A 27,169-nucleotide genomic window follows, 5' to 3' on the forward strand; every position below is an offset into this window, starting at 1 on the left:
TTCGCTTCATGTTAACAAACTTACGAAGTCAAACATTGACTGTCATTGCAAACATGATACATTTGTAGCAAACGTCAAGTTACAGCGCAAGTGGCTCTATGATTCAAAGAGGTTAAGAGGGCTGCTTGATAGAAATGGCAGCGATAAAAGGCCTGGGTAGAAATATACCCTATCTGAGGCAACAATTCGCTGCCCTATTAGGAAATACAAGTACAAGCGTGAAATTCATATGCATCGTAGTTTTGTTTTCTTATTGCCTTTCGTTTTCCGCGGAAGCAGTACGTGTTTTGAGTGTAACACCAGGTTACTTATTGCCTCCAGTATTTTGGATATGGACAGCATTTACCTTCTGTTTTCTCGAGATACACTTCTGGGAAGTATGCGTGGACATTGTTACAGTAGGGCTGTGCGGTAAATTGATTGAACCTCTGTGGGGTGCAATGGAAATGATGACTTTCTTCGCTATTGTTAATTTTGGCGTCGCTGTTTTGTCAGCTTTATTTTATTTATTTTTGTATATGTGTACCAGTGATCCAGATTTATTATTTGATATACACATCCATGGACTGACTGGATACATTGCAGGTATACTATGTATAAAGATTAACTTTTACTGCCAAAACTGTAACTGTCGTGTACATATCAAATAAATATTATATCGAGTTGGTGAATATAATATGTAGTTATTCAAAGTATAATTTTAAATGTATATAGCTTTTGCCTTCCAAAATAGGATATGCTTAATCATAGTGAATTTTATATATTATTTTCAATACTTTTTCTAAACAACTGATTTCGTAACTACATTGTCGTAGAATTCTTGATATACAGGAATTGTTTAAATTTGTTATAGGTGTTGCTGTAGCCGTAAAACAAATAATGCCAGATCATATTTTACTTAAAACACCAATTGGAAAATTTACAAATAGGAATATACCATTAATGGTCTGGGTTATGGGAGTGATATTATGGCTTTTTGGATTATTAGAAGGTACTAATCCTACTATGTTTCTCAGTGGCTTACTGATATCATGGGTATACCTAAGATTTTATCAGAAACATAATAATGGTACACGTGGCGATATGGCTGACAATTTTACTTTTGCAAGGTAAATTATTTCATTGTTTTAGATAATTCAAAGTTAAGTCACTCTTTTAAATTTATAATAAATCTGATTACAGTTTCTTCCCAAATGTTTTACAACCACCAATAGCAGTTGTGAGTAACACAATACATAGCTTTTTTGTACGCATTGGAATTTGCAGAAAAGTAGTTAGGAGATTTGATATGTCAAATGCTCCACCTGGTCTGATTATAAATCTTCCTGGTATTGATCCCCATGATAGTGAAAGGAGGAGGTTTGTTTTTCTTTTATACTTTCTGCTAATAAGCTGTGCAGATAGCACAGTATGAAATTACAAAATCTTAAAATTCAATCATAATGTGAAAATTGTTTTTCTTTTTTTTCAATATCACTATATACGAACAATGGTAATTTTCAGGCAAATAGCATTAAAAGCTTTAAGTGAAAGGTTGAGTAAGGATCATACAAAACCGTGGCAGCAAGATCGAGCTAAGAAACATTCTCCAGTTCCTCCTGCAGTTTCAATTCCAATTCCCGAATCTACTACTCCTAAACCGCTTGCGTCCCCTCTCATTCCACAAGTTAGTGTTAACATACATAATCATACCTCTACTAACACGTGATTGCATCAGACAGACTGATTTTACAAAGTAAATGTATAAATACGTTAAGAAACTTCTAAAGAAAATGTTGGTAATGTAACAGCCGTATTAGTAATACAGCAATATTTAATTGGGAAGAAATTTTCAATTGTATATATGTAAAATGTGACTGAGATCATTCGGAAAATTGTTTTAAAAGAAAGAGACTTATCTTTAAAATACATTGAGAAAGTCCAAATTTGTTAATTATTACTCGATAAATCCAAAGAACAAAGTGTAATACTTAAGTGGTGCCTTGGTATTCATAGCTTTTAATGTATCCACCATGTATCCATCATTGAGAGCCAATCCTTAAAAGTATAAACATCGAGTTAATTTGTTCTTTGGTATTATCAAAAAACTAAGTAAATAAGTAAAAAGTTTATTTGTTGTAACTGTGCGATAGTTTAAGATCAGCTAAGATCAGATTTAATAAAAATTTTATAATTAGATAAAGAATAAATTTTTGTTAATTTTTTTTATCCCAATTATGATATATTAATAATGGTACTACATGCATTCTTTAGAAGCTTCTTAAACAATATAAAAGAGATGACAGAATCGATCTTTTTACTTTGTGATGCTATTTTCCAAGAAAATCGTGTTCTTTGTTACTAAGAGCTATAAATGCTATGTAATAGAATACCATCAATCAATAATATATAATTTAAATGTTTTTAATAAAGATCCTGAAGGTTCTGTAATGTTGCATTTATGCAACATTGTTCCGTCTTTAATATTGTTTAGTGATAACTGGAAGAGAAAAATGCATTACTAATATTAATGAACGAAAAATAGACTGGCTTCCAGTACAATATTGTAAAAAAATTTTATTAGTAACAGATTCAAATTTAAAATTAATACGTTCTAGAAAATATTTTTTACCATCAGAACTGTAATTAAAGATTTTATATATTGTAAAATGTAATATATAATACATATGTATATGTATTAAAGTTAAATGCAAATTCTCTTGTTTGAAAATTATAAATTCACCACACGACATTTTTGTAAGATATATAACACATACCTTACTTGTCATTAATTCTTTTTCAAATATGGAAATTTTATGTAGAATTGAAAATTAATATCACGAACGTATAATTTCTTGCATTATGTTTTCGGCAGTGATTATACATACAATTTATGCACTTATAATTTTGAGCTATTTATTAATACATTGAAGGCATATTTCATTAATTTATTGTCATTTTTACTTATTAAAAATGCACAAATGCAGTTAATATATATTTAGATGCTTTTTAGTTACAAATATTTAAAATATTACTCACTCTGTTGGTATTAGTTTTTGTTATATGAATTATAACATGTTTGTTATACTTAAAACAACGCAAAAATCAACAGCTGTGTCACAAACGTATATTACAATTTTTTTGCCATGTATTAATATTTTCAAACAAATTGTTAAATATTAATCAGTGTAGTTTAGGTATAATTGTTTTACAATATACATATATAAAAAGGTGAGCGGAAAATAATTCGTATAAATGTATAACAACATGGATGATATTTGATACATCAATAGGTTGTAAATACAAGGAATGATGCAAACGTGATGGGAGCAAAACACTGTTAAAGGTGTAATAATTACAGATAGATACATCGATACACTCGTAATGAAGTAAGATTAAAAAATTATTTTCATGTATGACACAAAACTGTCTCTTGAGAATGTATATTAATCATATTTTGGCCTTCCACTTGCGAGTATTAAAGAATACTTATAAAAAACTTTTATGTACTTTTATTGTAAGATTTTTAGTCAATTAATATTTATTATAAAGTTGATTAGAACTGAAAAGTGAGAGGCCAAAATTGGGTGTGCGAATAAATGAATATTTGTTAATTTCACTAAATACATTCTAAGAATTTAATAATGTAATAATATTCATTATGTACATGTTATATATAATGAGTTTTGTACATATGTTAAAATCGTTATAGTCTGTACAATATTAAATTCTACTGAAAAAATATATATTTCCTATTTTCCTATACCTGTGGCATATGTATGGTAAAAACTGTCATTTACATCATTAATATTTTATTAATAATATATCTTAAATAATAATACACATTTTAATCTGTATTTTTATACAGATTAAAAGTTAAAATTATTTAAAATGTTCGAAAATTATATACCTAAGTATGGGAAATAAATAAATTTGCTGGTATAATTAAATCAACTTTATTGCTATAGTATTGTATAAGTTTAACCGCTGAGAACAGTAATTATAGTCCTTAAAAAGTATAAAATATTTTAAATTTGATATTCTCTAATAATGGACAACGCATTTGCAAAAATGACATGATGACCATTTTTTAACGCGCATCGTTCCTGCTCTATAATTTCATCACAACCGATACCCACATAAATTTGTAATGGTAATAGCATTATTTTTACCTATAAAATTGTTGCTGATGTTGTGACCATTGAGTTTGTGGTGGTGGAGCTTGTTGTTGAGGAGGTGGTGGACCATACGACGGATCTTGTATATATGTCGTCGGAGATGGCCTTATGGAAGTTGGTGTTGAAGATACATACTGTTGCTGCTGTGGTGGAGGTGGTGGCACGTAAGATACTTGAGCGGGATGTTGTGGTTGTGGATAATATTGTTGTGTTTGAGAAACTGGCGGTGGCACATTATATCCTCCATAATTAACTTGAGGCGGTGGAGCAGGATAATAATGATGACTCTGCTGTGTATGTATGTCATGTGTGGTTATAGCTGTATCTTGAATCGGTACAGTTATAAGATTTGTCCTTAATGGAGCATTATTTGGTGGTGGCGGCGCGGAGTTTTGAGTATAATTTTGCATCGAAATTAATGCCTGCGGCCTATGCTGTCTGTGTTCTACCGGAGGTTGATTGACCATTGAGTTCACTCTGGGATCATTTCCCATTATGGGTTGAACCATATGCGATTGCACTGATTTTATGCGAGGATTTTGCATCGCAACTGATGAAACTTTATTTAACTGTGACTCTATATCCGATTTATGCACATATTGAGAGGGCTCAACTTGCATTCCCTGAACTTGTTGCGGTGGAGCCGATATATGTCGATGATTGATGTGAGCCTGTATTTAAATTATATAATATATTCATGCAGTAAAGATAACGAATAATAAGTAAAGATTAATTAAATTACCTGCAAATCTCTTTGACTAAGATATGTTCTTCTGCAACCTGCATTTCCATATCTAGTTCCTCCATGTGTGCACATAAATACAGTACCCAAGCCAGTTTGTTCAACTCGAGAAACTTTTTCCATGCAACGAGGACAAACTTTATCTTCTCTTTTGGCACAAGATAAGCAAAACACATGCTTACAAGGTATCTGAAATACAAATACAAACTTACTAAAAAAATTAGTTTGCTCTATTCTTCCATATAATTTAATGCAAACATGGCTTTTATCTGTTACACATTTTATAATTGGCAATCAACTAATGATGATCAACTACTACTCTTTCTATGTTCCTCACCATACGTCCATAAATGAGAATTGGTTTTAAACATTTATCACAACAATGTATCATAGGATTCAAAACTTTTTCTCCAATGAGATTAACTCTATGGTCCCATCTTAAACGTAACATTGGTTCAGGAGGGCCTCTGTTAATTGTTGTAAAAGTTGGAGCTTCCAACTGTGATATATCAGCCTCCAAATCAAATTGCTGCTCCAAAGGAGGCTGTTGTGTTGGTGGAGCTTCATGTTCTTCTAATTCAGGTCCAACTCCTTCTGTCGGAGTTTCTTCGACTTGTTGAGGAGTATCTTCTTCGTCACTTTCGATAACCTATTTTAATATGTGTATAATCTTCAATTATGTATAATAATTATTAATTTTAAAAGTTTTTTAATAAATTGACTATAATATTCAATTTATCCTAAAAATCAATTACTCATGCATTAACTCAAAATTCTAGGAGTTTATTAATATTTACCTTAACCTGTTTCTTAGATCTACCCCTTGCACGTCCTCGAGCTCTACCACGAGCTCTACCACGAGTTCTGCCTCTCATTCTTTTACCACCATCTTCCTCCATCACTAAAATTAATTCTCATTATTTCTGAAATAAAAAGCTACTGCTTAATATTTGATAACGGATGGTTTTCTTTAATATAAAAATTAGAAGTAGTATTAGTAGCATACCGATACCTTACTTCTAATACCATGTATCTAACAATAAAATTTTACAAGACAAAAAATTTATTATTACAGTGTAATTTTACATTTTATATGATTATTTTACAGATTATATAATATAATTATATGTGTATTATACAAGATACTGTATAAGTATTATAGAAAATACTAATTGTTAAAGTCTGTGTTAGCTCGAGAGTCCAAATGTAGTGATACTTACTTAATGATGTAGGTTATACCTTGGGTAATGAAAAATGCAATGTGATATCTGTGAGCATATTTGTAATAATAAAAGTATTCACTGAAATATGTGACGTACTAACTAATAAAGTATTCACAAGGATAGTAATACTTTTTTTGAATTATTGAACGATTTAATGTTTCACACTGAAAATGCTCGTTTTTCATACATGAATGAAGGAATGAACTGTTGCTACAACCTTCATTGTAGTCAATTGTAGTAATCCATGTGACGTACTACTGTGGTTACCTTGGAAACGGGTCTATACTATACAAATCTCAAAAGCTTTCAGAAGTGTATATTTAAAACTGTGTACCCTGTACTTTTCTATTACTGTACTTTATAATAATTATTCGCAGTTTGAATATTAGTACTCGACAGTGCACTGCGACAATTTTCATAAAATTACATAAACGATACAAATAAATATAGAATATTGTAAAATGAAAATCATTATGTTTCGTAAATGCAGTTCATTCGCTAATAACCTAAGGTTAGCCACGGTGACAAGCGGTATACACGAGGTCATTTTGAATAATTAATTACACATTTTGTGGATATATTTTGTGCACTTTTATGATTTAAGAATGGTCACCAATGCATTAGTTACATGATTCGATCATAAAAGTTCATAAATAATGTTCGGGTAATGAGTAATTAAATATTTTGTGTCGGCATTCCGATACGTACATGAGCCGCCTATGTAAATTCTATTGCACATGCAAAGTGCAATATTTCGGCACTTTCGCGACGCAGTATGGTTCCTAAGGCATTTAGAAACAAATTTCTATTAGGGTTTGATGCGTTTTGATGTCTAATAAAGCCAGAAAATCAATTTTTATCGAATTCGGTCCAAAACGGTACAGGTGGCGTCATCTAGCGGCGAGCGGCGGAACTACGGAAAACTAAAATTTCGATTTTCTCCGAAATTAGGCAATTTTCCATATTTCTGAGGGTCAGAAATTGTTCTGTGACCTCTCTAGAACCTATATGTTGCCACGAGAATCTCCTCAAAGCGCTAGAAAAGAAAATAAAAAAATAGGTCAAAACATGGACCAAAAAATTGGCGTCCATCTAGCGGTGAAAGTTGGAACTACAGAAATATAAAATGCGATTTTCTCGAAAATTAGCGAACTTTGAGTACTTCTGAGGCTCAGAAAGTGTTATGTGATCGCATTAGAAGCAAAATAATGCAATTAAAGCTTCCTAAAGGCTTTAATAAAGAATATAAAAAAAATGTCATTTTATGGAGAAAATTTGTGGCGCCATCTAGCGGCGAAACTGCGAACTAAACTGAAAAAACGTATGCCCGTATACGCGTTAAGGGAAAATATAAAAAGTAATACTTCACAATTTTGACGACCTAGTATGCTTCTTTAGACATTTTAAAGCAATTTCTGTTGAATAAGTTATTCATTTTTTTTCCTATTAAGCCCAGAAATCAATTTTTATTTGATGCCTTTACTGCGTGTTCGGGCATACGTTTTTTCAGTTTAGTTCGCAGTTTTGCCGCTAGATGGCGCCACAAATTTTCTCCATAAAATGACATTTTTTTCACTTTCTTTATTAAAGCCTTTAGAAAGCTTTTATTGCATTATTTTGCTTCTATTGCGATCACATAACTCTTTCTGAGCCTCAGAAGTACTCAAAGTTCGCTAATTTTCGAGAAAATCGCATTTTTATATTTTTGTAGTTCCAACTTTCACCGCTAGATGGACGCCAATTTTTTGGTCCATGTTTTGACCCATTTTTTTATTTTCTTTTCTAGCGCTCTGTGGAGGTTCTCGTGGCAACATATAGGTTCTAGAGAGTTCACAGAACAATTTCTGACCCTCAGAAATACGTAAAATTGCCTAATTTCGGAGAAAATAGAAGTTTTAGTTTTTCGTAGTTCCGCCGCTCGCCGCTAGATGGCGCCACCTGTACCGTTTTGGACCGAATTCTATAAAAATTGATTTTCTGGCTTTATTAGACATCAAAACGCATCAAACCCTAATAGAAATTTGTTTCTAAATGCCTCAGGAACCATACTGCGTTGCCAAAGTGCCGAGATATTCATTTTTTTATTTTCCTTATTTGCGTGATCAGACCCTCATTTTCTAGGTATAGTTCACCCGTTTCGCCGCTTAATGGACACCAATGTTTTAGTCCATAAACTGCACTATTTGTATATGCAATACTTTGTCGTTTTATATCTTTTGTTATTCTGTCAATAGAATTTTATTATCGTATTTAATTGAATTTAGTGGAAAATGACACGTGGCGCCGTCCAGTGGCACTGTGGCAAACTAATGAAACTACAGTTTCAAAAACGTGTAGTTAACTCTGTTCGCCGGAGAGATGGAGTCACTGGTTCCATTTTCGCGCGAAAATAAGTTTAAATAAAAATGTAGGAATTAGATTTCCAAAATACATCTTATTCAAATCAACCTCTTCACAATAAAAATTTCCTTATTATGATGCTTTGATTAAGAATACAATGTAACATATAGTACATATTATGAAATATTTCAGAGAGATCCTATTTAAGAAAAATGTATAAGGATTGTAAGTGAATTTTTCTTTTTAAAGTAGGGATTGAAACTAAGTAAAATTGATTGTATTTTGAAATATTAATTGAAAGTAAAAGTTTCAAGTAATAAAATAACAATGCTGAATTCAATTGGTTGGCTTAAATTGTTTTATTTATTGGCGAACATCATTACCACTGATTTTCAAGTTGACAGTCGTGCATAGAAAAGAAAAAATAGAATGCGAATACTTACACCAGTCATAAGAAATATATACTTTCGTGTCATAGTATCAGAGAATAATAATAGTATTCGCAGTTCTGTTAAATTTGGGCAATTAATATTAAATACAAAATATATATATATGTGTGTGTGTATATATATATATTTATAGCATTAATATTTTCTCTCTCTCACTCTCACTCACTCATTCGCTCCGTCTCATAATATAATAACACATATTTATTTGTAATATAGATAATCTTTCTTTGATTTTGCAAGGCCAGCATAGAAATCACACTAGAGAATGGTAAACTTAGTCTTTTATTTTTCTAAATTTTAGACAAAGAGACGCTCTTCTTAATCGTTTGTTACGTTATATACATGAAATTTAATTTGCAGTAGTAGAGATGTTTAGATACTTGCACCTAATAATAATGTAACACATTTTCTAAAAATATTCAAATTCTTTTGCATTTTGTCGTCTGCAACATCAGTTTTGTTTGTCGTGTGCGTGTGTATATTCGTTTAAAAGTGACTGCGGTACACATTTATCAAGATGTTAAATATTTCAATTTGTATCATTGAAAAGCTGCTGTATGTATAACGCATGTACCCCGATTTATAAATTTCACGAAACTAAGCATTCAAGTGAGCTATTTTACACCCAGTCTGAAACAACCTTGTAAAAATACATTGATCGTAAAACGTATAAAATATATATGTATATATCGCATGCTTTTTTTTTAAATGACCGTTAAAAACAGTGTTACTGGAAAATGTTCGCAGCAACTTCACCGATTGCTGCACGTACTTTATAGAAGCTTTACTCAGAAGATTTTAGCCAGTGTTACAAACATTATCGTTTTAAACAAGTCAAAGATAAATCGTCGAAAAACAGTAGTTCTGAATTACTTTTAACATTCATGAATTACAATTCACTTGCCGTTCAAATTTGTAAATAACAAGATTTTCGATGTTAAACCAATAAAAGTAATTTAAGAAAATTACGTAGTATCGTATGAACAACACATCAGAAGTTTCTTGTAAATGTGGTACATTCCAAAACGACATAGTATAGGCAGTGATAATCGTAATGTATCTGCAAAGTAGCTGTAAAGGCGTACAAAGAGTTTCTCGAAATTCAACGGCAGAAGAAAAGGATTGTACTCGTAGAAAAAACGTTTGTTCGAGAAAAGTATATACTATTTTATATGCAGATTATAGGGGCAAATATTGTACGAAAAGGAATGTAGAAAACTAAGAGAAGAGATTTTACTACGATAAACTTTGGTATTACATATGAGTGAACTTTCATGTCCCTCTGTCCTTTCTTTTCCGCACATTTTTAATCTTTCTCTGTGGAAAGATAGCCGATTATTTACAAAAAAAAAAGAAAAAGACTGCATAAAGTACAACGATGATTAATAATGGTAATAATAATAATATTAATATTAATAATAATAATAGTAGCAGTAGCAATAGTAATAATAATAATCATAAATCATACTAATACCATCGGTGAAAGATAATAAAAACAAAGTGCGTTAACCAAGCAAATGAAGTACACTTAGTCTACTTTGCGTATTGGTGAACAATCAATGATAATACGTGTCCTATATGTTACTGACACATGAATACGTTTGCGTGCCATTAAACAATTTGGTGCAGCTAAATCATTACAACCGTAAGAACGGCTAAAAAAATCTACCTTATCCTACATTTGCTAACGATATAACCGGAAGATTAACTAACGAGGTTTTCTTTCGTATCTCCTAGAATTGTTTCAGACTAATACTAAAAAACTAGTAATGGTTTTTTCGGTAATATTTACCGTGATAAATACTGTAACTAACGATACATATCCTTGTTTCAATGTGAGACGTCAGAAATATATCGATAAAACACATATTTCTAGAGCCCATAAGCGTGTCAACATTTATACCAATCGCTTTATACTGTTTTATGGGACAATATACAGTTACCTCGTTCTAAAGCAATACGAGAACTGTAACTGTTATTATATATATGTAATACATATATACATATATATACGATCTCAATTTTTGAACATTTATTACAGGTAAAATATGTTATATTAATTTCTGTTTATTTACTCTCAAATTCGGAAATGCTAAGTCTAAAGGCCATTTTACTTTTTATTCTAAAGTATCTACCTATCATAATGACAAGATGCACCTACTTGTTTAAATGATTTTATCATTTTTATTCATTGTGTATCTGCGCACTGTGTGTGATCATTTTACTCGTAATTATATTGACTATTAGAGATTAACTTACATCTATTAATAAATTAATAGATAAATAATAATGATTAAAAGTCAAACAAATACTACTACAAAGTAACAATTAGCGTCTACGCGGTAAATATCGTGAAAGGCGCGTCGCTATAATTATATATCGCAGAATCATCTCTTCTTCTCCTTCCTTTTGCTTTTTCGTTTTTAAATAATCTTCACTGACCCTTTCTCTTATAATATACAGCATTTGTACCCAATTTCTATCTAAAGAAGTTCAATCGTACAGTTGAAAACAAAACTTAAAGCACATTTCAATTGCGCGTTCAAACTCTTCGTAAGATACTTCATCGGATAGTTCTCTTTAATAGAAGCCAATCCGAATAAGCAATTTATACAGAGTTTTCAACTAATTATTACAATCTAATAATTAGATTCAGAAGAATATCTTCAGAAGATCTTTAAACGGTAGACGTTTGCTGATTATTGTTATCCAAAGGAATACTCGTCGAACATTCTTTCAACATAGCTCGCAATCGCAGGATTTCTTTCGAAGCAGCCGCCAGATCGGACTGCAACTGCAACTCCTTTTCTCGTAGACGTTTTATATCGCGTTGGCAAGTCTGCAACAAAAACGGTAATTAAGTAACTGTATATTAACCGTTACTTTGTAGCGAAGTTAAAACATTAGACATAGCTTTTAAATAAAAAGTATGATGATCACTACATTTTTATTCACAATATTTAACACACATGACATCTATGATGACCACAATAAGAGAAGTAACATTTCTCATACTCAACTTACCACATTTTGCCTGAGCAGGTCTAGTTTGTCGCACTTCAACCTGGTAACCTCCATCCTCAAGTTCTCGTTCTCCAACACTCCATCCTTGGTGGTACACCGTGCGGTGTCATGAGTTTCCGCAGAACTCATCGATTCGAGTCCCGTATCGCTGTCCGGATACACAGCTTGGTCCAGTTCGAGTTCGCTGTTCAACGAGCTGTCGTCGCTCTCCGAAATGACGCGTTGCGTCGTCTCTGTCTTCTCCGTCCTCTCCTGCTTCCGCAGGTTCTCGTGAGTCAGTCTCTGAACGGACGACACCGAAGTTTTGTCCGTTAACGTCGTATCGTTGTTGGAGCAAACTGCCGCTATAGATTCTCTGCGATCAACTTCGTCCTGTTGCAAAGTAGCTAAGCTGCTATCCTGATTGTCGGTGTTGGACAAACTGCTGTCCTGGCTTCCCAAACTTGGACTTCCGCGTTCCGAGTCCCTTCGAAGCGTCAGATCAGGGGAACCCAACGGACTCGACGGCTCTACCGAACGTTTGCTGCTGATCTTCGTCGTTGATTGTCGATTGCTGGGCGGACTAGGCTCCGATTGACCTTTCTTCGATAACTGCTGCGGCACGCTCTCCGTGGACGCGTTTCGGACACGCGATATCAGCGCTTTTCTTACGGTGTCGATAAATCTCGAGCCACTTCCGCCGCTACCGGATCCCGAGGCGTCGCTCGCTGTTGGACTTACGGGACAGTTCCCTCCGAATCCCAGGCTACTACCTCCTAAACCGATCGCTCCGCCCAGAAATTCGGCCGTCTTCGCTTGTAATTCCTCCGTCAATGACTCCAGAAGGGCTGACCTCGTTCGTAACTGCCGAAATGAATTCATTAGTATTCACAAGTTTCAGACGTGTTCAAGTTATATAACAGTAGAATTCAGTTAGGTTTCTTAAATATTATTTATGAATTTTTAAACTTCTGGGGTGTCACACAAGTTCAGGTTCTTTAGGTTCATTTTTATGTGACTAGTCTGAAGTTTTGTTTCATTTCTAGGAATTGGTGGATTTGAGGAATTGGATATTAGACATTTTGGAAGTGGATAATTTGGAAGTTCTGGAACTTGGAAGCTGGGAATCTGAAAACGTGGAAGTTTGGAAATTACGATCCTGAAAAAAGAACTTGGGAATCTGGAAGTTTAAAAATTTGAGAAGTTGGAAATGGAAAATGGAAGAATTTAGGAATTTGGAAATTTAGAGCTTTATAAATATGAAGATGGAAGAATTTAGGAATTTGGAAATTTAGAGCTTTATAAATATGAAGATGGAAGTTTAGGACTTAACAAAATAATTTATAAATTTGTAAATACTTAATTAAGAACTTATTTGTAAATGTTTAATTAGGAACTCAAAAACTGAAGAACTCAGGAATTTGAAAAATTTAAAAACGGTATCTATATAATGTTTCGCATACTAATCAAGAAGTTGTCATAAATAATTGAGTACATTCGGAGAGAGTGCATGTAAATGCAGGACACCGTTGACAACTTTCGATCAGAACAAAAGTGAGTCATGCTGGCATCGTTACGCTTCTTCCGTTTCCCCTAAAAAAACCTCGCTTGTTCGCGAATATACAATTACCTCAAGCTTCGAAAACTTCTCAGCTTTGTACGCAGCGTTTTCAGCGTTCACCAATTTCGTTAGAAGGAATTCCTTGAATTCGACGCCTCTCAAAAACACAGCTGGAGTCGGTAATGCTGGACCAAACCAGGGAACATCGTTTCGCGCTGTGATACTGACTTTGTACCTGCATTTTAAAAAAATTCAACATTTAAATATCCATTAACATTCGCAATTGCATATGTAGCAAATTTTTTAATATGTTGGAGTTACGTTTAAAATGTAAATAACCAAGAAATTCTATTTAATCTTACATAATATTTTTAAAAAATGGAAGCAATGTTGAAATCTTCATATACGAAGTTAGGTTATATAGATATCTAAGTAGATATATAGGGTTTATACAGAGATTATACATATAGGCTACATATAAATACTATTATGTGCACAAGTAAACGGATCAAAGTTGCATAGGTGCTACATATTTATTTTTAAAGAACATCAGATGGGTCAGGCGATATTCTTTGATCTTTGAGCAACGCCATCTTTAATTAACGCCATCTTTGATCTTCCGTCCCTTTGAAAGTATGCAACTTTACCTTGGTTTTTCTTTACAGATATTTATACTTATAGAATAAGATAGCACCGGTAAAACACGTATATAAAATAAATATACAGAGTGTTTCTTATATACAGAGAATTACAATCATAAAAAATGATCACATCACAACTCAAATCTACTAAAGTATTTTATCCAGACACGCCATAATACGGCTATCTAAAAATATTTATTCGAATTTTTCAAAAAAAAGAAGAAAGAATAAATGCTCGAAGAAAATGAAGTTATCTCTAAGGCTCGCAATAAATCGTGAATCCGGCAATAAATCATGAGCAAAGTTTATACGTTAGTGCAGCCAAGTGGAAACGTTCCAGAGACTATTTTAACCGGATGTTTTGGTTAAACTTGAAAATAGCGATTTCGTAACTGGCGTATTCGAATTTCGCGACCTTACTACATGGATACTGTACGCACGAATTCTAAGAATATACCTGGTATTAGGAGTGCAGGGGTCGACGACTTGTACCACGATAAATGCATGCAAGAAGTGGCTGGCGATCATATCTGGACTGAAAGGAGTTGGCTCCTCTTGGAATATTATCGCGACGATGTCATTGCCGATGTGTCTTTTACGCTGCAATTGCTGGGAGTCCCCTGGACTATACGGGAGCAGAGAAGCGACATGGAAGAGCACTTCGCGCCCTCTAAATACCTCGTACACCGCAGAATCTCCTGTCTGTCCATGTCGAGTATCTAAACCACCGCGGTATCTGTCAACAATCAATACTTCACCGTAAATATTCTTCATATATTATTTTCTCCACAGAAAGTTACGTCTGGTTCAGGATAATATGTTTTATATTCAATTTTATTAAATATTATTGAACAAGGGAAGACTATTCAAGTCAAATGCGATGCTCAAAAGACTAGGTTAAGCTCAGGGTTCTTGAAAAACCTCCACTTAGTTATACAGATAAATTAACCAGTTATTAGCAATTATTGATTTCTAATTCTGAGAGTGCCAATAAGTCCCCAAATTCTAAATTCAAGAATTTGCAAATTTCTAAAATCTCAAAACTTTAAATTTAAAATTCACAAAATTCTAAAGTTTCAAACAGTAAATGAGAGATATCCAAATCACCCAATCCTCAAATCTCCAAAGTTCCAAATCCCCAATCTCCAGTTGCTACATTGTGGAGTTTCCATATTCTAAAATTCCTAAGTTTATAAATTTCCAGATTCTCAGGACCTTAGATCTTTTAATTCTTTAAAGTCTCTAAATCTTCAAATTTCCAAAATTTCCAAGATGTCCTAGAATTTCAAAGAACCTTGAATCTCTAAGTCTTCAATGTTCTAAAGATGTCTAATTATTTAAATGCCAATTTCGTGATTAGCTTAAGTAAATGACTAACCCTTTGTGATCCTTCAAATCGATTTTTTGACCCAACAAATCAAGAAACTCCTGAAAGGCTGGCGTAATCTGTCTGTTCCCAAAAAGTTGCTCCTCAGTCACTTGGCCAGCTCGTTGATGAAGAACACCAAATTTAAACCTCGACACCAAAGCGTGCTCGTCGTACCGTGCTATTAACGTGCCAGCACCGGAACAGACAACAGGCATTAGGGTGCTCACGTTCAAGGATTCGTTGATCGCCTGTAAAAAGAACTACGTCAAACTGTGAACAACATTAACTACTTTATAATTTATTACACTTTAACCCTGGAAATGCTACGAGCTGATTTTGCAATTTGATTTATCTATTGTTTCCGTTTCAGTCATCTGTGTTGTGTCTTTTTGTTATTTGTCTTTTGTTAATTTTATACATTGTGGAAATTGCCAAGTCCGCAAATTCTCAAAGTCGAAAGTTTCCAAATCTCCAAAATAGTACAAGAACGTTCAGTTTGTAACAAGGAGAGCCCGAGAAAGTTTGCAGATCGCGTTTATTCCATGCTTACAGGCAATTATGAAAACAGAAGGAAGTTCGATCCAACGTGGTTTCAATGAAGAATCTCTTATTGTATAAAGTTCTCATCAACTGTTTGCAAATTATCCGACAATGCACGTATACAAGTTAGCTTTAATCACTCTTAAAGTGCAGGATTAATTTAAATTTTTCTAACTTAAGATAAGAAACCATAATTCAAATTTTCTTACATTTTTATAGTTTCGCATCTTATTCTATTATTAATAAGCATTACTGTTATTCTGAACTTCTCATTATTGACCACTGCGATATTTTATAATTGCATAAATGAATAATAAACCATTGTTGTTATTATAGTATCAATAAGTTTACAAAGTGGTTAGGTTAGGTTGAGCCTATGTGTCAAAAATTATTAAAAACGATGGCAAAACATGACTTTAAGTCGAGACACGAAGATCAACTTCGATGACGACAGGTTCCTGTCACGTAGCATTTAGGGTATCTCACTACTCGATCCTTAGAATTTTAAATCAAAAGACGCAATATTACAACCTGTAACGTGGTACAGTCAAACAAACAGACAAATGTATGAATGTAGATCAAGTTTAGGATGTCATGAGTCTATCTTCAAAATTTCAACTGAAAGGACGCAACATTGCAACCTGTAGCCTGGCATAATCAAACAAACAAATGTATGAATGTAGATCAAGCTTAGGGTGTCGTGAGTCTATTCTCAAAATTTCAACTGAAAGGATCCAACATTGCAGCCTGTAGCCTGGCATAGTCAAACAGACAAATGTATGAATATAGATCAAGTTTAGGGTGTCATGAGTCTATCCTCAAAATTTCAACTGAAAGGACCCAACATTGCAACCTGTAGCCTGGCATAGTCAAACAGACAAATGAATGAATGTAGATCAAGTAGGATGTCATGAGTCCATCCCCAAAATTTCAACTGAAAGGACACAACATTGCAACCTGTAGCCTGGCATAATCAAACAAGTGGACAAACATATGAATGTGAACCAAGTTCAGGGTGTCATGAGTCTATCCTTACAATTTTAATCGAAAGGACCCAAAATTACAACCTGCAACGTGGCACAGTCAAACAAGTGGACAAACATATGAATGTGAACCAAGTTCAGGGTGTCATGAGTCTATCCTTAAAATTTTAATCGAAAGGACCCAAAATTACAACCTTAACGTGGCACAGTCAGACAAACATATGAATGTAGACCAAGTTCAAAGTGTCACGAGTCTATCCTCAAAATTTCAACTGAAAAGACCAAAAATTACAACCTGCAGCGTGGTACACTCAAACAGATCAAGTCGACCCAACAAAATGAAAAATGACGTTGAAATGAGTAGCATGCATCGTTGTATCTCCGTCAAAGAAAGAGAGAGTTACATCACCTTGACCATTTTCGCGGGTGATGGATTTGGACCGAGGTTCACGGCTGGTACCAATTCGTGGGTTGAGCCAGCTCGCAATCGCAATAAGACCCTCCAGTGCTCCTGTCCAGCGACTGTCTCGGCCTTCACCGAGACCAGCACCGGACCGTTCTCTCCGTCTCTACCCACCAGGTTCACGTGCTCCTGCAAAAAACGAAAAAAGACATTCAAGAAAAGGTTAAAGCGAGATGAAACGGAGCGGTCCTTTCTTGCCATCGAAACCGACCGAAGTGCATTGCTCGATACTTGACTTTCATCCAACTGTGCATTGAACACGAAATGGAGAGAGTAGTCGTGAATACTAGTAGAACGTGATTAATCGAAATTAATTTATCGTAAAACTTCGTTGAGGGTAGTTCAAGCCCTTAACCTATTTTCTGGGGTTACATCATTCGTAGTTAGCTAATTATTGCTACGACGTAAAAAGGCTACCGGAGGAAGTTGTTAGGTACAATATGCACTTGTTTATGCATTTAAGAATCCTTGATGATGCAGATTATGTTCAAAATTCAATTGCAGTGAAAATACGAGTCTGCCATATTCGAACTGTAATGTGCGTCACGATGTGTACACGATGTTGTAGAGTAAGTTCCCTTTGAGTTCCATTTTTGGGAGAACAGTCTTTTTTGAAGACATCAATTTTTACAAACCTTTCATTCTATAAATTGCCACGTAAATTATAACAGTAATGTTAATACGTTTTTGGAACATTTTTTACGTTATAAACAAATACTGTACCTGTCATCCTGAAATGAACTCATCAGCTATCAACACAAAATCAACCTGAAACTGTCAAACCTTGAAACCTTGTGAAATTTCCGTGAAACCTTGAAATCTCTGTTGGTTTTCTCAAATCTCCATAGAAGAATTAATTTATGTTTGATCGTATTTATATGTATATATGTATTTAGGATTTTCTTATCCTCGCCGAGTGTGTCATTTCAAATTGCGCTCCTTAATGTATCATTTCAAATTTTAATGCTTCTTTCATTGCATTTTAGATTCTGGAGTACATTCGTAACTCAGGAAAGCGTTGCACCTTGAACGTACCCTCGCAATGAGAACAGGATGCGTGCACGCATGCACGCACAATGAGCCCACAAATCTACACGGTGACGCAACCATCAGGGAACTCCCATTACAACGCAAAAATTCAGAAAAATAGTTGCACGTCGCATGATTCCTGTACAGGCACTTCAATTCTACAATCACTTCACGATTTCTACACGTGTTTGAGATGAATAGCAAGTGTAGAACCGGTGCTCTGTGGCAGTCTACTTGGTACCGTTTACTCTATTTACGTGTCTATTGATCAAGCATTGACGTTAAAACAGTGACGTTAAACGCTTTTTATTCTTCATTTGCTGATGAATAAGGAGTATAATTACAGATTGACATTTAATAAGTGTGATCATAGATTGATATTTGTTGACAAGTATAGTTACATATTTTAATGTGATGAGATACTAAAATATCTTTAGCTTAGTGCAACGTGTATTTGGTGATATTTATGAAGCTATATTGGTACTTCAAAAATTTATCTTTAATTTTATATAGAAGCTTCTTCAATTTAAAACGAAAGATTTAAAGAGTTAGAATTATTCACAATTTTTTCTTCAGGTATTTTTTACAGAAAGTTTATTTTTTGAGAAACTCTGATTCTGTACAGAAGTAGTCATTGGCAGTCAGAATTTGAAATTGTCATTTTTCGTATAGAACACAACTCGCATTCTAATTATATATTCTGTACAATTGTTTACAAACCAAGTTTAATTTTTATAAAATTCTTATATTAACTTTATATGAAACAGAAAAATTGCAGTCTATGTACAGAAACCAATAAGTTACACATAGAATTGTTAGACCTCTGATAGCGTTATTTTTAACCGTGACAATATCGACACAGTATTGCATTTCCTCTTTCTAGCAATTAACACTATTTAATCGAGGACTGCTGACACTCGACCATACGTTCTTTTGATTAGGTTATTTTTACTTTTATTGCGCAGGTCGCGAGAGAATTCAATATCGAACGCACCAATATTAATCAATTTTATTTATCACCTGTAAGCGCACAATTTATTGTTGAAACAAGTTACATTTCACGTGGATTATTTATCAGACAAATTGCTAACAACACAGAATTTTTTTGTGTATCATATTCACAGTATTGATGACGTTTTTAAATTAACTATATATTATTTGCAACAGCTATTTACATTTATTTCTAACATGTCTCGGTTATTGCAAATTTTATTCTGCTGTATGATTTGTTTCATTTTATTCTGCTGTATGATCGTTTTATTCTATGCAAAATTATCTTCGGTCTTTCGATACGTTCTTTGCACATCTTATCGTTAAAAGAACATATGTATACATATGTATGTGAAGAATGCGTATACATATGTGTACGTGCAAGATGTATACGTAATTCAAATTTTGTTGTATAGTGTCTTTGAATATGTCATAATGTCTTTGCATAGACATTTAATCCTAAATTCACGTACATCATATTTAACTTGAAATTGAATTATAAAAATAAATAAGTAATGCATACATAAACCAGCTTATGCCTTTGTCTCCATAAAGTTGAACATCATTTTAACAGAAACTAATTTTCGTAACTGAAAAAAATCTAAGAGAATTCCATAAATCTTAATTTATCCACGAACAAGTATTCCGTCCGAGTACATTCTGTATCTAATATGCATATACGAAATTAGTTTCTGAAAGTTCAATTAAGTTAATTAAAGTGTCGAAGAAAATCACTCTCGCACGACCATCGACTTTATCTTTTTATTGTTTTACTGGTAATTAACTCGGTCGATAGATACGCCTCGGCCGTTGCCGATAAAAGCTATTTTGTCAACGGACATAAAAACTGCTTCTCTTTCTCCAGACTTTCCCTCTCGTGCTGCTCGATTCCGTTAATTCTTGTCTAAGCCTTAGTTTATCGTCCATCACTGACATATTTACGACGGTTCGCTACTACTTATCAAGGCACAGATACTTATAGAAGACAGATAAACGGGGATAAGTAATTGGAGATGGCAGGAACTACGATGAATTTTCTGATCCTTAAAAATGTGCTTGAGACTAGCAATTTTACTTTCTTTTAGAATTATGGAATTGTCAGAAAACGTAAATTAAAAATTAAATTATTGTTATGAATAAATTTATTTCTGTTTATTGGTACTCTGTTCATTGGTACTCTGTTTATTGGTACTCTGTTCATTGGTATTCTGTTCATTGGTACTTTATTCATTGGTACTCTGTTCGTTGGTATTCTGTTCATTGGTATTCTATTTATTGGTACTCTGTTCATTGGTACTCAGTTCATTGGTATTCTGTTCATTGGTACTCTGTTCATTGATACTCTGTTCATTGGTACTCTGTTCATTGGTACTCTCTTCATTGGTACTCTCTTCATTGGTACTCTATTCATTGGTACTTTGTTCATTGGTACTCTGTTCATTGGTACTTTATTCATTAGTACTCTATTCATTGGTACCCCGAAAGTGTCAGAATATTTTCATATTTCTGAAACCTCGGTCGTAAAAAATAAAACTAAGGAAAGTCCTCGATAAAGAAATAATTAAACATAATAATAAAGCGAATAACAATTTGTTGCGTCGGTGCTAAAAAACAAAAAATGTATGGCTAAAACGGAATGACAAGAAAGTATCGTATATCATTTTCCAGAAGAGCACGGTAAAACCGGAAGAGAAACAAACACGGAATACTCCGTTGCAACGATGCACCGTTTCGTATACTAATTACAAAAGGAGATTGATTTACCCGTTCCCGTAACAGTGTTTTATCTATCACAATCCCGATGCAATTTCCGCGTTGTTTTCAGTAAACTGAGCAGCAACGAAAAGGCGAAGATAAACGACCAATTTGAAGGAAATTAATATTTGTATTTGTAACACCGTAAAAGCAAATTATTAGGTTGTATACGATATCACCGATTAGTCCAATTAGTTGCCTACTGACTTGATGAATCTGCGAAACATCTAATTAAAAAGAAGATGAAATTTATAACACCGTTCTGAAATAAGCCGATGTAACATATATTTTAATTGGATAAAAGAGAACAAAAGAGAAAGCTTTTTCATGTTATAAATACAAGTGATACAATTTTTATATCGTTGATTCATGTTTAAGCGTTTCGATGGAAATAAAATTGTACTAGAACGTGACCGCGATTGGATTAATTAAACTTTAAAAAGTGGTTATTCGTATACTATTCGCTGTATTACCGAAACAGTATGGCTACTCTTATTCCATTAACCCGGACCTGTCCGAAGTTGTCTCCCGAGAGACAAATGTCGTTTTCACCATTGTCCAGGCTAGCTCGAAATTCCGAAATAAAGGGAAAAATTCCAGCATCGAATTCGGTTCGTACAAAAATTCCTACCCTGAGATTTTTCGTTTCGCAAATACAATGTTACTAATAACGAAATAGATAATCTAAAATGGAACAACAATTCGCTTTGGAGAGCACTTTACAAAGAGATAAGATAATGAACAAGAATTTTATTTTATTTAGATTTATACATATAGTTATAACACTTGTGATCCACAAAGGAGGCATTAACGTAATTTTTATCAATAATTTTTTTAGTAAAAAATATTCGATGTTGTGTTAAAAGATTTAGAAGGTAAAATTTCATTGAAAAATATGTCTACAAAAGTTACTTATGCCTTTGCAGATGCGATTAATTACGTTAAGGCAGAACAAAGCGTTTCAGAAAAGTATTCGCCATTCACTTGCGATTATACTCGCTGATCAGGAGTGAAGCATAATTCATAAGCAAAGTTCACGTTCATTCGATTGTTGATGTTCTCACGTCGTCCAAGCCCGCAAGTACAAGGGAGAGAAAGCGGTATATTCGTTCGGTATAATTCGCTGAAAATCACGCGAAAGGAAAAAAAGAAAATCCCGGAAGAAACGAGTAAGAACGACGGGATCGAAAGGTTTAAAATTGGAATCTGACCGTGGCCGGCAGAGAGTTAGCGACTGCAGAGATAATCCTTGAAGAGGAAACGGGAAGAGGGTGGATAGAAGAAAAGCAGAGGAGACGTCGTAAAAGCGGTTAAGGATGAAAATCAGGGATGTCGAAAAGGAGAGGAGAGCTTCTTCTTATATAGGCATTGCTTGTAGACTATGAGAACGTTCCCACTCCCACGACCGAAGTGCTCTTTTCCTTTTCCTGAGCCTCCTTTTCTTTCTATCTCAATTTGTCTGCCTTTTCTAGCCACCTACGGCTTTTTACCTGTGCACACCACCTTACTTCTGTAACGGGTGGTCTCGAAGTAAACGAACCGTTATTTTTTATAGGAGCAGGTTATCAAATTAATTTCAAAATATAATTTTGCACTAAAGACTCGCATTCACTATCCAGTTTAATACGACAATTTGAAAGAAATATTTTTTGATCGAATATATAGTATTATATATGTGGTGTATACAGATTGTGAGGACAATAAATAATAAAGAAATATTAATTTTAATTGAAGCAAACTTTTTGACTAAAATGTTTCAAGGTTGACATCTGACAACAGCAAAAATATTCAGTACTTCTGTGAATTTTAAAATATAGACTTTTGTGAATTTTAAAATATAGCAACTGACAGAAATATTGTTTGCACTAAAACATTTTTAAAAAATGGACTGATATTATTAAATATCGGTAAAATATTTCACAAGTAAGTCATTAGTGAATAAATGAAATACTCTCAGTTTTGTGAATATGTATATGTGTGGTGAATATCTGTTGTTGATTACGAATATGGTCTAACAAGTGAAAATTCTAAAACTGTTCACTTGTTTCATCATATACATGAATGCTTTTGTAAATATTCGTAAACTGAATTGATAAAAAAATTAATCATTGTGACTCAAAAAAATTCAATGATGTAATTAGTGCAAGGTTGAATTCACAAAGAATTTTGTTATGAATTTATAATAAAAAGCTTCATAATATTAATATTAAAGAAGTACATAAAAGTTAATATCTTATCATTGACGTATGTTAACAAAATTATCGGACATGAATTATTAGAATCATAAAATGGTTCTAAATAATAAATGTATCGATTGATTTTGTGAAGAAAAATCAAATATTTAGGTGCATATGTTCATCGAACTTTAACTATTATGCAATAAGCTCTATCTCTATCGTATCAGGTATTTTACGTTTCGAAATCCTCCATTTCATATTCAACGTATTATAACCGATCTCGAGTTACTCAACAAGGTTTCACTATAGTAGGATATCTTGCCAAATAAAATTGTACAATCACGTAGGAATTCGGTGAAATGTGAATAAAAATAACGGGCGCTTAAATAGAAAGTATTATTAACGAGCGCGAAGGAATGAAAGGTCAAAAGTAATAGAAAAATTTTTACATCGAAAAAATCATAGCGTCGGTGTGTTAAAGGTCTTCCTCGTGATTTCATTGTTACGATTAATCGGCGCTGAACAGATCATTATAATATTGCTGCATCGCTAGTTTCTCAATAGGTCGTCGAAATGAGATCGAAATTTAAAATACGTATTAATCGGATAAACAAATTCTAATTGCATCACTGAATATAAAAATTCTGCAAAATATTTGTGTTTATTCATGTTGTGTACGTTCTTAAAATACTATAACCTAGGGGTGTGTTTGAACTGAGCGAACAAATACTCGTGTTTACTTCAACAAAAAACATTTCATTCTCCTACATCTTCATTTTCTGTACACTTTGTCGAGATCAAAGAAAAATGACTGTTTCTTCGATATAAACGTAAGAGATATTTCTTTCTTGAGATCAAAGAAAAATAACTGTTTCTTCGATATAAACATAGGAAATATTTCTTTGACATAAATTTAATAAACCCTAATATTACTATACAATGTTGCACTGAAATATTACTATACAATGTTGCAATGTAATATTACTATACAATGTTGCAATGTAATATTACTATACAAGGTTGCATTGTAATATTTTATACAATGTTGCACTGAAATAATACTATACAATGTTACAATGTAATATTACTATACAATGTGGCACTGTAATATTTTATACAATGTTGCACTGTAATATTACTATACAATGTTGCACTGAAATATTACTATATAATGTTGCATTGTAATATTACTATAAAATTATGCAATGTAATATTACTACACAATGTTGCACTGTAATATTACTATATAAGGTTGTACTATAATATTACTATATAAGGTTGTACTATAATATTACTGTACAATGTTGTAATGTAATACTACTATACAATGTGGCACTGTAATATTAATATACAAGGTTGCACTGTAATATTTTACACAATGTTGCAATGTGATATTACCATACAATATTGCACTGTAATATTACTATACAAGGTTGTACTACAATATTACTATACAATGTTGCACTGTAATATTACTATACAATATTGCACTGTAATATTTTATACAATATTGCACTGTAATATTACTATACAATGTTGCAATGTAATATTACTATACAATGTAGCACTGTAATATTAATATACAATGTTGCACTGAAATATTGCTATACAATGTCGCAATGTAATATTACTATACAATATTGCACTCTAATATTTTATACAATGTTGCACTGAAATATTACTATACAATGTTGCACTGTAATATTACTGCACAATGTTCCACTGTAATATTGCACTATATATATATGTATAATATTCTTGTAATATCAGTGATGTATTATTATCTAATTATTTCTAATTCATTCTAGTGTTTGTTTCGGTTCCGATTTTATTCGAGTGTTCAACATACTGTACACCGCAGATTTTAGCGTAGTGCTTATTGATTTCACCTGGTTCGTATTATAGCGGCAAATATCTCGTGGATTGCCGTAGGTCCCATATAAACGCAATCAATGTTAATTGAATTTCAAACTTTATATTCGGCAATTCCTCAATCAATCAGCTGTAATACCTCCAGAATGCTTACACGATCATAATTTAATTTATACGTTATCACATTGTTATTCGCTATTTATTCGTTTCACGCTATCAGTTATTTCTCATTATCTACTTATTTGTTCAATCTCCAATTAAAAGGATTATACAAAACGGCAATCCTTTCGACAGTATCGGTGAAGAGCGCATTTCCATTAAGCGCCAAATTTAATAACCTAAAATAGCCGAGAAGCAATATCACGTAAAGTTTCGATTGCATGCTTTTGATAACGTGTTTCCAACGGGAATCGTTCAAATAAGATTTATAGTATTTCTAAATTTGAAATTTTTAAGCTTAAAACTATAAAAAACTCTGAATTGGAAAACTAAAAAATAAGTCTGAAATTTGTGAGTTTGAACATTGAAAAATATCTAAGTCTGCAATTTGTAAGTTTGAAAATTGAAAAATATCTGTCTGAAATTTGTAAGCTTGAAAATGAAAAAATATCCAAATTCAGAATTGTAAATTTGTAAATTAAAAATGTGTTTCTACAAATATCCACCGAAACTTGTTAATAAATTACAAAATTTAAGGACGTAAAAATTTCATATTCTTCGATTTCAAAATACTGTACTCTAAATGTAAAAATTTAATTTCGTATTTGTGAGACACCCTAGACACGAACACGTTTTGCATTAAACGGCAGCGATGGTGTATAATAAAGCAATTAAATAAGGGGACCAGACAACGAAGTTGGCAAAAGCTCAATAATATTTGCCACCGCGTGTTGCCAAAATGGTCTAAATAGTAATCTTCTAATACCGTTCCGGTGCTACTTAATTAATATGGATTCGTAGGTTCCGCAATGATCGAAACCAATTACCAACAACGTGTTCCAGTTAAACGGTTTGGAATTGCAACACAATGGGATTCTGTGTCGAATTTGACGTTATGTATATTGGTTCCTCCATGAAATTGAGTGGTTATAGAATGACAAATAATACGGATTAACTAGAATCGTTTGATACAATGTCCCATCGATTTCGACTAACTTGCACAATTTAGACCGAATGGAAACTTACAGAAAATCGATATGTTTCGGTACGTTCGTGTAGGTTGTATACTTGCTAATCGATACTAATACCAAATTAATGGATACAGCGTTATTTACAGAACTTCAAACACGTTGCCCGGTACTGTTCACGTACCGCTTGAAATTATACATAATTAACTTCCAACGGTTTCGGAGTTACGATTGGTTACGGCTCGAATTACTCTGCCCAACACCTGCCTTTATTCGACACGTTCACATAAATATCGAATTTAATTAAAAAGATAATTGCAACGATATAATTCGACATAATTTAATACAGGTTCTGATAACGAAGTTGAACATTTCAAAGACAATTTATATTTTCAGACACACAGATGTTTTTGTAAGAACAAGAACATAAAACATTTTATTAACTCGTTTAATACAACATTATACATGTTATAAATTTGTGTGTCAAATACATATTGCGAATTTGTATGTCAAATACTTTCATAAGGTTGAAAGAGAAAATAATTTTGAAAAGCAGACTTGAAGTGTCTACCGAATATTTTGTTTAGTGCAACCTTACTACAAGCAACCTTATTGGTCAACGAGTTAATAAAATTTCCCTGCGGTGAAATAAAAATTAGGTAGTCAACTTAATGACTATCAATATATTAATAATACTAATTGGTCTTCAGACAGTAATATATTTATTTCAGTTGCCATATGAATGTGA

The 27,169-nt window shown here is 33.0% G+C and overlaps 3 protein-coding genes and 1 long non-coding RNA gene across 10 annotated transcripts in view; 2 read left to right on the forward strand and 2 right to left on the reverse strand.

Moving 5' to 3' along the window:
- Window positions 1-56: 56 nt before the first annotated feature.
- LOC100882435 (transmembrane protein 115) lies at window positions 57-3,723 on the forward strand. The gene is made up of 4 exons (XM_003701261.3): window positions 57-585; window positions 854-1,109; window positions 1,183-1,359; window positions 1,504-3,723. The coding sequence occupies exons 1-4, from the start codon at window positions 135-137 to the stop codon at window positions 1,706-1,708; spliced, it is 1,089 nt and encodes a 362-aa protein (XP_003701309.1). The 5' UTR covers window positions 57-134; the 3' UTR covers window positions 1,709-3,723.
- A 196-nt stretch (window positions 3,724-3,919) lies between these two features.
- Window positions 3,920-6,379, reverse strand: Hakai (E3 ubiquitin-protein ligase Hakai). 3 transcript variants are annotated; one of them, XM_003701253.3, is made up of 5 exons: window positions 6,120-6,379; window positions 5,697-5,800; window positions 5,237-5,548; window positions 4,900-5,088; window positions 3,920-4,828 (listed from the first exon to the last, which is right to left on the reverse strand). In XM_003701253.3, coding segments are annotated over exons 1-5 (1,287 nt in total). In that variant the 5' UTR covers window positions 6,121-6,379; the 3' UTR covers window positions 3,920-4,147. The 3 variants fall into 3 exon arrangements, with proteins under 3 accessions (XP_003701301.2, XP_012136021.1, XP_076392693.1); XM_012280631.2 differs by having other exon boundaries at window positions 5,697-5,822; window positions 6,120-6,378; XM_076536578.1 differs by lacking the exon at window positions 6,120-6,379 and having other exon boundaries at window positions 5,697-5,840.
- A 2,418-nt stretch (window positions 6,380-8,797) lies between these two features.
- The window catches only part of LOC100881010 (Rap GTPase activating protein 1), a 182,288-nt gene continuing 163,916 nt past the window's right edge, over window positions 8,798-27,169 (reverse strand). For all 5 annotated transcript variants that reach the window (XM_012280620.2, XM_003701248.3, XM_012280623.2 and 2 more), the window contains 6 exons: window positions 17,418-17,600; window positions 15,495-15,733; window positions 14,574-14,852; window positions 13,545-13,710; window positions 11,936-12,778; window positions 8,798-11,750 (listed from right to left, as the gene is read on the reverse strand). In XM_012280620.2, the coding sequence (XP_012136010.2) occupies window positions 11,589-11,750; window positions 11,936-12,778; window positions 13,545-13,710; window positions 14,574-14,852; window positions 15,495-15,733; window positions 17,418-17,600 (1,872 nt within the window). In that variant the 3' untranslated portion in view covers window positions 8,798-11,588. The remainder of the gene's footprint in view (window positions 11,751-11,935; window positions 12,779-13,544; window positions 13,711-14,573; window positions 14,853-15,494; window positions 15,734-17,417; window positions 17,601-27,169) is intronic.
- On the forward strand, window positions 21,253-22,935 carry LOC143264865 (uncharacterized). The gene is made up of 2 exons (XR_013038834.1): window positions 21,253-21,856; window positions 22,172-22,935. It is a non-coding gene; the product is annotated as an uncharacterized LOC143264865 (long non-coding RNA).

This window comes from Megachile rotundata, chromosome 1, assembly GCF_050947335.1.
Source record: "Megachile rotundata isolate GNS110a chromosome 1, iyMegRotu1, whole genome shotgun sequence".
Classification (NCBI taxonomy): Eukaryota; Metazoa; Arthropoda; class Insecta; order Hymenoptera; family Megachilidae; genus Megachile; species Megachile rotundata.